At 39.2% G+C, this 15156-nt stretch overlaps 1 protein-coding gene across 6 annotated transcripts in view; it reads left to right on the top strand.

Moving 5' to 3' along the window:
- Positions 1–15156, top strand: part of NLN (neurolysin) — a 67073-nt gene that overhangs the window by 39878 nt on the left and 12039 nt on the right. For 5 of the 6 annotated variants that reach the window (XM_048851889.2, XM_048851890.2, XM_048851887.2 and 2 more), the window contains exons 7-11: positions 1612–1747; positions 4425–4791; positions 10027–10228; positions 13049–13235; positions 14179–14307. In XM_048851889.2, coding sequence (XP_048707846.2) covers positions 1612–1747; positions 4425–4791; positions 10027–10228; positions 13049–13235; positions 14179–14307 — 1021 coding nt within the window. The remainder of the gene's footprint in view (positions 1–1611; positions 1748–4424; positions 4792–10026; positions 10229–13048; positions 13236–14178; positions 14308–15156) is intronic. The other variant, XM_048851891.2, reaches the window with a different exon arrangement.

Consider the following 15156-nt stretch of genomic DNA (forward strand, 5'->3'; position numbering starts at 1 on the left):
CTATTGTAGATATGTTTCAAGGAAAGAATAAGACTTTGTTGCTGCCAATATTCATCAATACTCAAACCTCTACACAACATTATATTTGCAGGAAAAAATTGTGATAGAGAAGATCTTATTTTCTAGAACAAATTCTCCTATATTTGCAGTTGAGATCCCGCCCATCAACATAATTTTAGTATTAGGCACTGTGCTCCTGGAGATAGAGGCTAGACGCTAGCACTCACTCACGACTGGTCTGTGGATGAGGATTCTTAAGTGGGTTCCTGCTGAGGGGGCCCTAAAGATCCTGGTTCAATGCCAAGTCTCTCATTAAGACTCTTTATATTGCTCTGGCAGTGTAAATGGCCAGTAAATTGGGCAATGAATTTATGCTCACTTTATGGTCCCTTTGCCCTAGTAGAACAGTGAAAAAAGCCCTTCGTGTAAATAGGAATCAGGCTCTAAAACTTGGCATTGAACCTGGATCTAGACCTCAGTTTCTCCTTCCACAGACAAGCAGTGAGTGGGAATGCTCGGAGGCACTTTATACTGCCAATTAAAGGACAGAAGTAGTGAGCTCCAGAGTGAGTCCAGCTAAATACACTATGGCTGATAAGATGGGCGTAGCATGGGCAATGTGAATAGGTGGTGTGGGGCAAAAAAATAAAAAAAAACGGGGATTCTCCTGTTGACTGAGCTGCAGGGGATAGCTTAGTGGTCAAAACATTAGATTTGTACGGTCTAGATACCCTGGCACCACAGGTTCAATGTCAGCATTGATTTTGCCTTTCATACTTCCAGGTTCCACATAGTTTATTCTTTTGATTCTTTCAGATGGGACTTCAATGTCCTCACAGACAGAACATCGGTTTTTAAAGTCCTGATGATGATATTAATAGAAGTAGGGGTTTGCCCATATGTCCTTAATTGTCATTCAGGCATTTAATTAGAGAACAATTGCATAACTGAGCTTTTGTATTTGGTACACTGGCAAATGTGAAAAGTACAAGATAAGATAAAACAGCACTAAGAATTGAACCCTACATATCTAGCATATTTAAAGGGATACACATTCAAGGCTGATGGGCCCATAGTTGAACTTACCCTAAAAATAACTTTTTAAAAGTATTTCATTCTGACCCTGAGAAATCTCACTTATCCAAATTGGGAGCTACACTGTAGATACATTCTCGATTTCACCACTTTTAACAAAAGGTGGGCATGGCTTTGTTTGCATTTGGAATGCACATCACAACTGTATTTTGATCAATTTTATTCAACTTCTAATTGACCAAAAAACCCCAATAATGCTCTTCCTAGTGCTCAGATTTGTAACCTTAAAAAGAAACTGTTGGTTTCAGTGAAATGATAATTATCCTGACTGCTTAGAAAAATCAGGACTCTGACCACTGTCCATCAAATTGTAGATCCTGTGCCATAAAAAATTTCAGGAATCCTACCAAAAATACATTTTTACTTATAACATTTTTGAGTAATAATCTCAATATGTTTCATTTAAAATATCTGCTATTCCTTATGATTTTAGTTCAAATTTTATTCAAATTATTATTTTGATCATATGAATTTAGTTGTCTTTAATTCATCATAACCTTGCCTTCTTTTTCATAGGAAAATACTAAAATTCTTCAGCAGTTGCTTCCCTTAAGGGCAAAAGTAGCAGAGCTTCTTGGGTACAATACTCATGCCAACTTTATACTGGAGGTGAACACTGCAAAGAGCACGGATAATGTAACAACCTTTTTAGGTTTGTTTTTATTTATGTGTTATACTTTATATTTAGATCTGCAACGTGACTCGGTACCCGAGGGAAGCTTAAATATGAAACTGGAGTACAGAGCACACAGACAGTTCATTTGGAACAGGAGCTCTCTGCCCCATCCCTTTTAATATTTTTAAGAGTCTGTTCTCCAAGCACAGGCATGACTGTGTTAAATGTAATGGGAGTTCTGGTATGAATAGAGAGGATAAGAGAGTTCGTAGTTTGTAAGAGTTTCCAGAGGAACAATTTAAAACTACTTAATGCATCAAGGGGTTGTCCTTTCTAGTAATCTGTTTTGTGATCTCCCTTCTCATGTCAGTGTGTTCTTGCGTCAATAACTGCATCAAAAAATTTCTCTTAAATAGCTATGTAGGAATTGCTGTCCTGAAACAAGCAACTGATCCATCTAGCTGACTATCCTGTCCACAGCAATTGCTTCTAATCGGTGCTTTAGAGAAAGGGAAAAAAGCTCTGATACTGTACTTGCTTCCATTATTTAGCACTTGACATGGCCCTTGTAATATTTATCTTGGCTAAGATAACTGACAGTGGTGTGTTTATTCATACAAGCAAGGCTCGTCATGGCTGTTACAGTAATCATGGATTTCATTATAATTCAAAAATATTCATAACTTTTAGCCATTTTGAGATTTTTCCACGTGGGCAAATGGATGTGATAGTAATCGCTGAACTGATTTCACTGAGCAACTTGAAGTCTGCCAACTGAAACCCTGGGCTACATGGGAAGTTAATATAGAGCAGGAGCTCAGCATTAACATTGTAGTAATGCAAAGTGCTGAACTCCATTTGTCCAGAGATTGAGTTACCTTGAATGCTGTTTGGTTTCTGTTTACTTGGTTGTTTTTGCTTTTGTATTATTTGTTTTGAGATTGCATGAGACTCTTGAAAATTAGTCCTTGTATGTCATTGGGACTTAGAAAATTAATATATGGGCTTGTATTGTAAGATTCGCAAAAAGAAATGGAGTACTAGTGGCACCTTAGAGACTAACAAATTTATATGAGCTACAGCACGCTGTAGCTCACGAAAGCTTATGCTCAAATAAATTTGTTAGTCTCTAAGATGCCACTAGTACTCCTTTTCTTTTTACAAATACAGACTAACACGTCTGCTACTCTGAAACCTATTGTAAGATTGTGTCCTTTAAATATAAAGTTTTTTAATTATTTATTGTGGAGAGAAGAATTTCATCAGTTAATAATCATATTTGCTCTGTTTCTTTTGATATTATTAGACATAAGTATTTGGAGCTGATCTGCTGTGTATTTTTAACAATGTTCATATTTGAAATTGATCATCAATAAATCCTACAGTTTGCTGAAAAAGTGTGCAGTCCTTTGACATGCTTTTAATCTACTTCGTTGTGAGTAGTATGTTGTTACTATTTATTAGCAATAGAAATGTACACAGTACTTCAAAGTACAATTAGAAACAGAGGTCGTTGCCCCCAAAGCTCACAATTTAAATTTGTATTCACCATTGTATTGAAATATTAGAATTTTAAAAATAATCTGATTGCAGAACTTTGACATTCTAAGACTCTAATATAAATGTCAGAATAAATCTAGATTGTGTTTTCTGGGAGTTTCACTGAGATAAAATGTTTTACTCTTTTTGATCCTTTATCTCCAATGTAATAGTGTAAAATAATGTAAAAATCAGTGGAATTATAGGGCATAATGTCCAATGGCCTAGCAAATATGGGCTGCTATTGAGATGATCCAGTGTAGGCAAAAAACGTGACACTCTTCTACCTTCAGCTAATTGGCTTGAGCTGGGAATAGGACAGAGGTTGCCCTGTAAGGATCTGGGGGAAAGCTACAATATGAATCATCATATCACACCTTCTATGGCTGATAAAAAAAACAATTGAAGGATAGGTGCTGTAATTGTAGCTACTACTAAACTATAATGAAGAGAAATCAGAATTACATGGGGTGGGATCGGAGATTTAAGGTAGATGAGTACAGTGTTAACTAGTTACTACAGGGAATTATTTTCCAGGTGTCTGGCTGGTGGGTCTTGCCCACATGCTCATAGTATAACTATTTGGGGTCGGGAAGGAATTTTCCCGTGGGTCAGATTGGCAGAGACCCTGAGGGTTTTTCGCTTTCCTCTGCAGCATGGGGCACAGGCCACTTACAGGTTTAAACTAGTGTAAATAGTGGATTCTCTGTAACTTATCATGATTTGAGGACTTCAGTAACTCAGCAAAAGGTTAGGGATCTGTTACAGGAGTGGATGGGTGAGGTTCTGTGGCCTGCAGTGTGCAGGGGGTCAGACTAGAGATTATTATGATGATCCCTTCTGACCTTAAAGTCTATGAGTCTGTTCTTTTTTGGATGTCCTTAGAAAAGAATGAAAGATGCTATGACATTTAACCCTTGCCATTGATGATGGTGCAAGAGTGCACATGCTCATATCTCAGACATCCCTGTAACCAAAACAGAAAGGCAAGCAATGAAGTCGTCATTAATTGAGAAAGGGAAAATTGTGGTGGCTGGTATTAGATAAATACCTTTTTTTACTATTTGTATAAATCTAAATAAATATATTAGTTCTCCAGTAGTACTAGTAGTCACATAGTACAATTTGGAACAGACAAGTTGACACAAAGGTAAATCTCTGGTTGCATTTTCAGATGATTTAAGTAAGAAGCTAAAACCACTGGGTGACGAGGAGAGAGAGTTTATTCTGGACTTGAAGAAAAAGGAGTGTGAAGAAAGAGGCTTTGACTATGATGGAAGAATCAATGCATGGGATTTACATTATTATATGAACAAGACAGAAGAGCTTAAATATTCCATAGATCAAGAGAAGCTGAAGGAATACTTTCCAGTTGAGGCTGTTACACAAGGCTTATTGAACATTTACCAGGAGCTGCTGGGACTTGTATTTGAGCAGGAAGAAAATGCTCATGTTTGGCATGAGAGTGTTACTCTTTATACAGTAAAAGACGATTCAACAAGAGAAGTTTTAGGTCAGTTCTACTTAGACCTCTATCCCAGGTAATTCTATAATTTATTGCTTTATTTTAAAAGTATTAAGGTGGAGTTAACCTTAGCTGGGGGTGGAGTTATATGAATCTGGAAGTAAACTTTTTTGCTGCTTAAATTCCAGAGTGTTTCTGGGAGGGAAGCATTCATATGGCTACTTGTATTCTATCTGCATATGTCTTCAATAAGTTTCAGACATGATTCAAACATGATTTAATTGAGGATTGGTCCTGCATTGAGCAGGGGGTTGGACAAGATGACCTCCTGAGGTCCCTTCCAACTCTGATATTCTATGATTCTATGACACCATTCCTTTAAACTTCTGTCTTTGCTGGGTATAGTTATGTTCGGGTCAGAATCCCTGACCCAGACATAAGTGAGATTGCTGGCTAATACTATAGGTGATATTTATTTTTCTCTTTTGTTTGTGCCCTTCACATGGCATGTCAACACTGGTAGAGAGGGATGTGTTCCTGTCTTCTGTCCATCAGGCAGGAGATGCTAATCAGGATGAAGGAATTTTTGTTGCTGCTCCACCTCTTTTTAACTCCCTGCAGGTAAACTTCCACTTGCTTTCCAGTTCATGTTGAAGGAACTGAGGAGAACAGCTGGTGCCTTTGGCTGAACCACCCTCTTGGAGCTCATTCAGCCTGAGTCTTCTGGGTAGAGAAAAGAGCAGAGAATCACTCAGGAAATTAAAACTTGACTCTGACCACAATGTGGAACTTTAGTCCTCTATTGTGGCCCCTGGGTGCATCATCTCTCCACAGGTAGCTAGGAGGGCTGTCAAGTGATTAAAAAAATTCATTGTGATTCATCGCACTGTTAAACAATAATGGAATACCATTTATTTAAATATTTTTGGATGTTTTCCACCTCTTTAAATATATTGATTTCAATTATAACACAGAATACAAAGTATACAATGTTCCCTTTATATTTATTTTTATTACAAATATTTGCACCATAAAAAACAAAAGAAATAGTATTTTTCAATTCACCTCATACAAGTACTGTAGTGCAATCTCTTTATCATGAAAGTTGAACTTACAAATGTAGAATTCCATACAAAAAAATACCTGCATTCAAAAATAAAACAGTGTAAAACTTTAGAGTCTACAAATCCATTCAGTCCTACTTCTTGTTCAGCCAATCGCTCAGACAAACAAGTTTGTTTACATTTGTAGACAGAGCCATATCTAGCATATGGCGAATCGAGGTGGCCATTCCAGGCCCCACGCTTTGGGGGGCCCCGCGGTGGCCACCCCGAGTCGTCATAGCCTAGGGACGGCTTTGTGTGTGTGTGTTGTGCAGGGGCTGCTAGGACGGCCCACGGAGGGTGGGATTGGGGGGGCGGGACCAGCCTGGCCCTGGGGGCTTAGAGGGGGCCTGGCGCCGGCAGTGAGGGTTGGGCCCACACTCACCGGTGGGAAGCGGCAGCAGCAACCCCAGCCCGCCCCGCACCTCCCTGCCGGTTCCCGGCATTGCTCTGGGGGGTGTCCCAGCCCCCACACCCTCCAAGGGATGGCCCTGTTTGCAGGAGATAATGCTGCCCGCTTCTTGTTCACAGTGTCATCTGAAAGTGAGAACAGGTGTTTGCATGGCACTGTGGTAGCTGGCATCACAAGATATTTACATGCCAGATGCACTAAAGATTCATATGTTCCTTCATGCTTCAAGCACCCTGCCAGAGGTCATGCATCCATGCCGATGACAGTTTCTGCTCGATAACGATCCAAAGCAAATGCCACTAGCAGAAGGATCTTGTTTGGTGGTTTGGGTTCTGTAGTTTCTGCATCGGAGTGTTGCTCTTTTAAGACATCTGAAAGCATGCTCCACACCACATCCTGCTCAGATTTTGGAAGGCACTTCAGAGTCTTAAACCGTGGGTCGAGTGCTGTAGCTATCTTTAGAAATCTTACATTGGTACCTTCTTTGCGTTTTGCCAAATCTGCAGCAAAAGTGTACTTAAAATGAACAACGTGCTGTCATCATCCAGGACTACTTAACATGAAATATATGGCAGAATGCAGGTAAAATAGAGCCAGAGACAAACAATTCAGTCACAAATTTAATTAACACATTTTTTAACGAGCGTCATCAGCATGGAAGCATGTCCTCTGGAATGGTGACCAAAGCATGAAGAGGCATAGAAATGTTTAGCATATGTGGCACGTAGATACCTTGCAATGCTGGCTACAAAAGTGCCATGCAAAGGCCTGTTCTCACTTTCTGGTGATGTAAATAAGAAGTGGGCAGCATTATCTCCCATAAATGTAAACAGAGTTGTTTGTCTTAGCGATTGGCTGAACGAGAAGTAGGACTGAGTGGACTTGTAGGCTCTAAAGTTTTACATTGTTTTATTTTTGAATGCGGGTATTTTTTGTATAGAATTCTACATTTGTAAGTTAAACTTTCATGATAAAGAGATTGCGCTACAGTACTTGTATGAGGTGAATTGAAAAATACTATTTGTTTTGTTTTTTATGGTGCAAATATTTATAATAAAAAATAATAATATAAAGTGAGCACTGTACACTTTGTGTTCTGTGGTGTAATTGAAATCAATATATTTGAAACTGTAGAAAAAATCCAAAAATATTTAATAGATTTCTTTTGGTATTCTATTGTTTAACAGTGCGATTAAAACTGCGATTATTGCAATTTTTTAAATCGCAATTAATTTGTTTGAGTTAATTGCGTGAGTTAACTGCGATTAATCGACAGCCGTAGTACCTACTGATGGGAGCAGGATCAAATTCCTTCTGTCCCCTATCAGTGATCTGTATGTGTCTCCTCTTTGCCTCCTAAGAGGAAACTTGCTTTTATTTCATTATCCCTGTGCCCCTTTCCAGCATATTATCTAGAGACCTCTTCTCCGCTCTAGCTGGCAGGAAGTTGCTCTGTGTCTCGCTCCAATATCTCCTTGAGGAGAAGTCTGCAAGTGCTTTAGACTGAGCAGGCAAAAATTCTCTGACTCCTTCACCGAGACTCTCCCATCTTTGGGGCAGCTATCAACACCATGCAGGGGAAAAGTCTTTCCTTCTTTAGAAAGAATCTCAAAACTCAACTCTTCCTGATAGCCACATCTGTCCAATCCAGTCCAGTCCTGCTGATAACATTGGTCTTATGCTAGGACCTGGTTCCATTGCCACAGTTTCATTCCAGAACCTTAGAATCATAGAATATCAGGGTTGGAAGGGATCTCGGGAGGTCATCTAGTCCAATCCCCTGCTCAAAACAGGACTAATCTCCAACTGAATCACCCAGCCAGGGCTTTGTCAAGCCTGACCTTAAAAACCTATAAGCATGGAGATTCCATCACCTCCCTAGGTAACCCATTCCAGTGCTTCACCACTCTCCCAGTGAAAAAGTTTGTCCTAATATCCAACCTAAACCTCCCCCACTGCAGCTTGAGACCATTACTCCTCATTCTGTCATCTGCTACCACTGAGAACAGCCTAGATCCATCCTCTTTGGAACCCTCTTTCAGGTAGTTGAAAGCAGCTATCAAAACCCCCCTCATTCTTCTCTTCTGCAGACTAAATAAGCCCAGTTCCCTCAGCATCTCCTGATAAGTCACGTGCTCCAGCCCCCTAATCATTTTTGTTGCCCTCCGCTGGACTCTTTCCAATTTTTCCACATCCTTCCTGTAGTGTGGGGCCCAAAACTGGACACAGTACTCCAGATGAGGCCTCACCAATGCCGCATAAAGGGGAATGATCACGTCCCTCGATCTGCTGGCAATGCTCCTACTCATACAGCCCAAAATGCCGTTAGCCTTCTTGGCAACAAGGGCACACTGTTGACTCAACCTTTTGGCAGTTCCTGCTGAGTCTTCCGTGTTGCAGGGGAGAACTTGGAGATGCTCATCCAATCGTCTTTTCTTTAGTGGATGTGTCAGTCTCACACTGAATGTGATTCCTCTCTAGGCCCCATCTTACCTAAATGTCTCATGTTACTTGGGGCTCTGGAGTGACTAAGGTTTCTCGAAGTGCACTGCCTGTCCCACAGGATCTGCTTCCCAGGGCCCAAGAAGATCCACTTCAGGTGGACTCCATCCTACATCCTAATCCCATGGCCCTAAATTTAAGGGCTTGGTCCTTGAGCAGAGCCTTCTAAAAGTGTTTGAGTATCTCAGGCAAGTTTTTGATCATTTTCTTGAATTCATGCATCCTTCGCATAATATGGGGCTTGGGCTTCACTCTCGGTGGTGCAAAAGTCTTTCAGCCTAAAAATCTTTCTTCCTGCTATCCTGGACTTCCTCTAGGCAGGGTTTGACAAGAACATGTCAAGATACCCTAGAGTGCTGGCCTGTGCACTTAATGGACTTGGTTCAGATAGATGGCTTCCCAGTAGCACAGACCAACTAATCGCCAATTTGCTGAAAGTGGTCTCTTACCTTAGGCCTCCAGTTAAGTCTCCCATGCCTCCATGGAGATTTTGTCTTATTTTTAGATCCCTTTAAACCTCTGAGGTCTCTCCATCTCTATGTGCTGGAAATTGGCTTTTTGCTGGGCAGGGAATGCTACAATTCAGGCTACAACCTCATATGACATCATTATGCAGGTCCTCTAACCAACGTCCTTCAGTAAAGAAAGGGAAGTGAGGGCCTGGTATTATTAATGTAAAAAGCAAGGGGGAAATGACACTAACTTCTTGCATCATAAAACCGCAATAAGGAAGGGGGACAGGAATATTTTGGACTTCATGTTTAGTGACTCACTTTTAATTATGACAATTTTTCTAACTGTATTAACTAACAGTTTAATTAAAATCACGTTTTGTTTTAAAATCACATTGCTAAAGCAGCAAACCCTGTTCTTTATTCTTTAAATGTGCTCAAATGCTAGTAACAAAAGCTAATGCTTCACAGAATGGGATTTGTCTTTCATACTGTAATGGTCATGTCTAAGATTAAGTAAAATTAACTTTTAGAAGCAGCAGTTATCACTTTTGATTACAGTAATATACTATATAAATAAAAAAGAAGCTTGCAAATGCTGCTCTAAATATTAAAGTGATGGGATTTAGAAGTACTTTTTCTTTGTGCTCTCAGTAGAATCCTAAGCACAGTGACTTTTATAAAGGTCATAGGACACTATCTTATTGTGGTTTTTTTAAATAAAAGAAAGAGGGTCCCTTCCTCATATAACATCATAGAGGGAAACAGCCCTCTTCCCCATGCTATTTGTGGAAGATAGGCCTATTGTGTAAGGATGGCTTTTGGTATATTTCCTTGCTCAGAGAAGGGAAGTATGGGCATGCAGCATGCTTTGGTCTCCAGCCTGGCTGCCTACGCTCTGATGGCAGCAGAATGATGTCTGTAGCTGCTCTGGTGACCAACTTCACAAAACCAACATCAGATCGCCCATCATTGCTGCAACATGATGAGGTGAAGACTTACTTCCATGAGTTTGGTCACGTAATGCACCAGATATGTGCGCAGGTAAGTAATGTTTCTATTTCATTAAAATAACTAATTCTTCACAGTCTCTCAAAGTGTTGGTGGGGGAGGGGTAAACCCTGTTTGATGGGTGTATGGTTTCCTTAAGGTAAGTATTTAAGAGCTTCACGGTAACTTTTCACAGTTGATACTTGTTTTGAGTTTTTGTGTACAAGCCCAGCAGTGAATACAACTTCTGGAAAGTGTTCGTGTAACAGCAAATCCTTTTCCCTCTGTACAGCCTGAGCAACTGGGGCTGAGGAATGAGCAGCTCCACGAGGAAGGAACCCTCCCATAGGCAACAGAGCTACTTTGGGGCTAACACTGCAATTGTTGTTTTTGATAGTATCTGCAGTGTATTAGGAACTGTACGGACACAAAAGAAAGCAGAGTCCCTGTCCCAAAGACTGGAAATGGCCGATGAATCCACTGTCCTCACATGCCTCCAATCCCAGTCACTTTCTGCATGGTGGCGGCACATACATAGGGAGCCCTCACAAAGCTGCTCTTCTTGGTACAGAGGGTGCATACATCCCCTACCTGAGCTTCCTGAATGCTACCTTTATTCCTCCCTCCACCATGTAGCAGAGTCACACCAGTCCTGCAGCAGTCAGGAGCCTCCACATAAGCAGAAAGGCTGGAATTGTCCTGGAGACTTGTCATAAAGACATAAATAAGCTGCTTAGTTTCATCTTTAGTTGAACCGCATTTAAGATTGATTCTGCTATGATGATGATAGATTTATTATTAGTCCAATTCATTTGTTTCCCTTTGTTTGAAAAGTATAGCCTTCAGTGTTTCTTCTTAAAAACTGTAAATTCTGTACCATCAGCCCATCAGTCCAGAACTCATGTGGTTGCACTCTGGCCTCTTTAACCAATAGGTAGCAGCACAAATAAAATGTCAAAGGTATGTAGCATACTTAGGATTTCATTTCCTGGCTTCCAGTCCCAGGTAGAACTTCCACAGAACAAGGAACATATAAATCTACTAGCTAAATTTGGAATTAAACAAGTTGGATTCTGAATTCAGAGCTAACAGCTAAATTTTGTACATATCTTTTCTCTCCCGGCTTGTCTGTGAAAAATGGGAAGAATCCAGCTATTCACTCTTGCCTCAAGATATCTAGGAAACACAATTTCGGAGTGCAAAAATTAAAGAGAAAACCCTGCCCCTTCCTCCACAGCTACGGAGGGATTCCTGGTGACTGGAACACATGTGGATCTGCTCAGAAATGAGAGTAGGATTTGAAGGATCCAAATAGGGATGCGCTTTCTTGGCACAGAGTGATTTAGAAGACTAAGGGACATTTCATTCATGCTGCCAATGGATTTCACTTCTTTCAAGCCCAGCGGCACCCCTTAGTTCAAAAATATTGTGCAGTATTTCAGATGCCAGCATACTCCTACAGAATTAACAAAATTGGAGGGATAGTGCTCAACAGGATAAATGAGTCAAATGAAATCCCTGAAGCAGGTCTACATGCAATAGAAGTAAAGCATTATACAGCAATTATACAAGTTAATCACTGAGTTACTTTTGTGATAGAACAAAATTTTGTAGCATGTTTACAAAGTAATTATATTGAGTAAATTAGATTTATTTTTAGGGTTGTCAATTAATTGCAGTTAATGCATGCAATTAACACAAAACAAATTAACTAGATTTAAAAAGTCGCAATTAATCCCTTGTTGTAATCACACTGTTAATAATAGAATACTAATTAAATTTATTATAACTATTTTGGATGTTTTTCTACATTTTCAAATATATTGATTATAATTACAACACAGAATATAAAGTGTACAGTGTTCACTTTATATTATTATTTTTATAACAAATATTTGCACTGTCTACTCAGTCGTACTTCTTGTTCAGCCAGTCGCTCAGACAGACAAGTTTGTTTATGCTCCCCGCTTCTTATTTACAGGTTCACCTGAAAGTGAGAACAGGTGTTTGCACGGCACTGTTCTAGCCAGCGTTGCAAGGTATTTATGTGCCAGATATACTAAACTTTCGTATGCCCCTTCATGCTTCGACTTGTAGGCTCTAAAGTTTACACTGTTTTGATTTTGAGTGCAGTTATGTTAAAAAAAAAATTCTAAGTTTGTAGGATGCACTTTTATGGTAAAGAGATTGCACTACAGTACTTGCATGAGGTGAATTGAAAAATACTGTTTCTTTTGTTTATTTTTTTACAGTGCAAATATTTGTAATAAAAATAATATAAAGTGAGCATTGTACACTTTTTATTCTGTGTTGTTATTGAAATCAATATATTTGAAAATGTAGAAAAACATCCAAAATATTTATAATACATTTAAATTGGTATTCTATGATGGTTTAATAGTGTGATTAAAAAGGCGGTTAATTGCGACTATTTTTTCAATCTCGTGATTAATTGCAATTTTTTAAAATTGTTTGATAGCCCTAGTTATTTTGTGATGTCATGGGGCAATGCTGAAATGTAATTATATTGCTATAATATGTCATGTAAGAGAGAGTAAGAAAAATAGACCTGTTTCTGAGTTCCTGTGACTAAGAATCACTGCATGATATATTGTTTTGGTTAGTTTTCTCATTGCTTATAATTTAACTTTTCTTCTTCCCTCTCTTAAAGTTTGAGGCTATTTTAACATTGATCTTTCTTGTAATACAGCTGTTTATAATTCTGCCCTGTTTTTACACCATCACAGTTTTGGCACCTTACATAGGTTGACATTTTACTAGATATATGATCTAATCTCATTTATATTTTAATTTAATATAATGGAGGGTTTTTGTTGTGTTTTTGTTTCTTTGCTTGTTTTTTGTTTTTGTTAGACTGATTTTGCTCGATTTAGTGGAACTAATGTGGAAACAGACTTTGTAGAAGTTCCTTCACAAATGTTTGAGAACTGGGTATGGGAAAAAGAACCTCTACAGCAAATGTCAAAACATTATAAAGATGGGAGCCTTGTTGGAGATGCTCTTCTTGAGAAACTTGCTGCCTCTAGAATGGCCAATACAGGTATCTTTTTTCTTTTACATACCAAAAGCATTCATGAAATGGTAGGAAAGACATAGGGCAATATCCTGCATAATAGAGAACAGGCATATGCCTTAGATAGCAGTCTCTTCTTCCTTCACTGGGTATCCACCTCCTCCATGACTGCTACTGAGAGGTAAGCGCACCTCTAGAGAAGAAAGGCCCATTAGATTATACCTTGGAAATGAGTGCAAAAACTGCTTAAATGCTGAGATTTACTGTAAAAAAAAATTTGATATCTTAATTGTGTTCAAACTGTGAGAAAAATACAATTTAAAAAGATGGAGCTTGTAACAGCAACTCCTTCCAACAGCCTTTCCAACCTTTTTTTAATTATTCATTTCAACTAAGAGGAAGAACAATTAATGCACTAGACTGGGAGTCTGGAGACTTTCCTGACTGCTACTATCTCTTTCTGATTATTATTATTTGTGCTGTGGTGAAACCCCACCCCCCAAAACCACTACCAGCATTATGCTTGCTGTTTAACAGACACACAGAAACACATTATCTGCTCTCCAACATGTGTGTATAAAATAAAATAAGAAGGGAAGTAGGATAGAGGACAAAGATAACAGTAATGAGAGCATATGTTTACAGAGGCTTACCTATGTGTCTACCTTAAAAGTCCCAAATGACTTAAAATTGCTTTTTGTCAAATATCAACAACCCCCTTAAGTCCTCTTCCTAGCTATTGTCACTTGGCAATTTCCTTTGGCACAGACTTCCTGTGTGTACATGGGTAAGTCTCTGTGCTTGATTCTCTGTCTTTAAAATGAAAATGATATTTATTGTCCTCACTGGATTTTACAGTGCCTAACTCATTAATGTGTATAATGCATGTTGAAATCCTTGGATGGCTGATACTATAGAAACCCAGCGTATTACTATAACATTTATAAACCAAATGCCCTTATACCACTAGGTCTTTTGACTCTTCGTCAGATTGTTTTGAGCAAGGTTGACCAGTCCATTCATACCAAATCATCTGCTAACCCTGCAGATGAATATGCCAAGTACTGCATGGAGATTCTGGGAATTTCTGCAACCCCAGGTATGTAAAAGTAAAGTTTTCATGCAGGATGTCTGACTGCTTCAGATAAGCATACAGTACCTTCACAGTAGGTCTTATAGCAAATCAGGTGAATATGGTTTAGAACAGAAATCCAGTTTATGAAACTGAACTCCTTACTTTGAAATAAGACAAGAAAGGTCATTAATGTTATTACATCAAAAATATCCATTTGCAGCTAGGATATATTCCAGACTGATACATTAATGCCCTTCTAAATCTGAAGCACTATTATATGTTAAAGGGATGATTACATTTGATTTCAACATTAATAATTTGTTAATGTTTCTTTCTTCTTCAAGAGCTTGTTCATATCCATTCCATATTAAGTGTGTGCACACCATGTGCACTGTTGCCAGAAATTTTTCCCTTAGTGGTATGTGTCGGGACAGCTCTTGCGCCCTCTGGAGCTGCACACTCATGTGCCGGTATAAGGTGCGCTGCCAACCTTGCACCCTCTGTTCCTTCTTACCGCACATGACAGTTGCTTGAATGACCCTTTTTGCTGTGGCAAGGTTTCTTCCCAGTGGTTTTTGAACTCTAACTCTTTGTACTTAGTTGTCATCTTTTAGTGTATATAGTTTTTGTAATTAGTATTAGCGTAGTTAGTGTAAATAGTTCCTGTTGTTGAAGGACTCCTTCACCCCAGGCTTCAAATCTTCTGCTTCCTGTGACAAACCTATGTCCATGAGTGACTCGCCCTCCAGCTGCTTGAAGTGCTTGGGGGAAACTCACATGGACAAGTATCAGATCTTTTGGGACTTCAGACCCTCCACTAAAAAGGAAAGAGACATTAGGCTGAAAACTAGCCTCATGGAAGCCACCCTCAGA

Source organism: Caretta caretta, chromosome 5, assembly GCF_965140235.1.
Source record: "Caretta caretta isolate rCarCar2 chromosome 5, rCarCar1.hap1, whole genome shotgun sequence".
Lineage (NCBI taxonomy): Eukaryota > Metazoa > Chordata > Testudines > Cheloniidae > Caretta > Caretta caretta.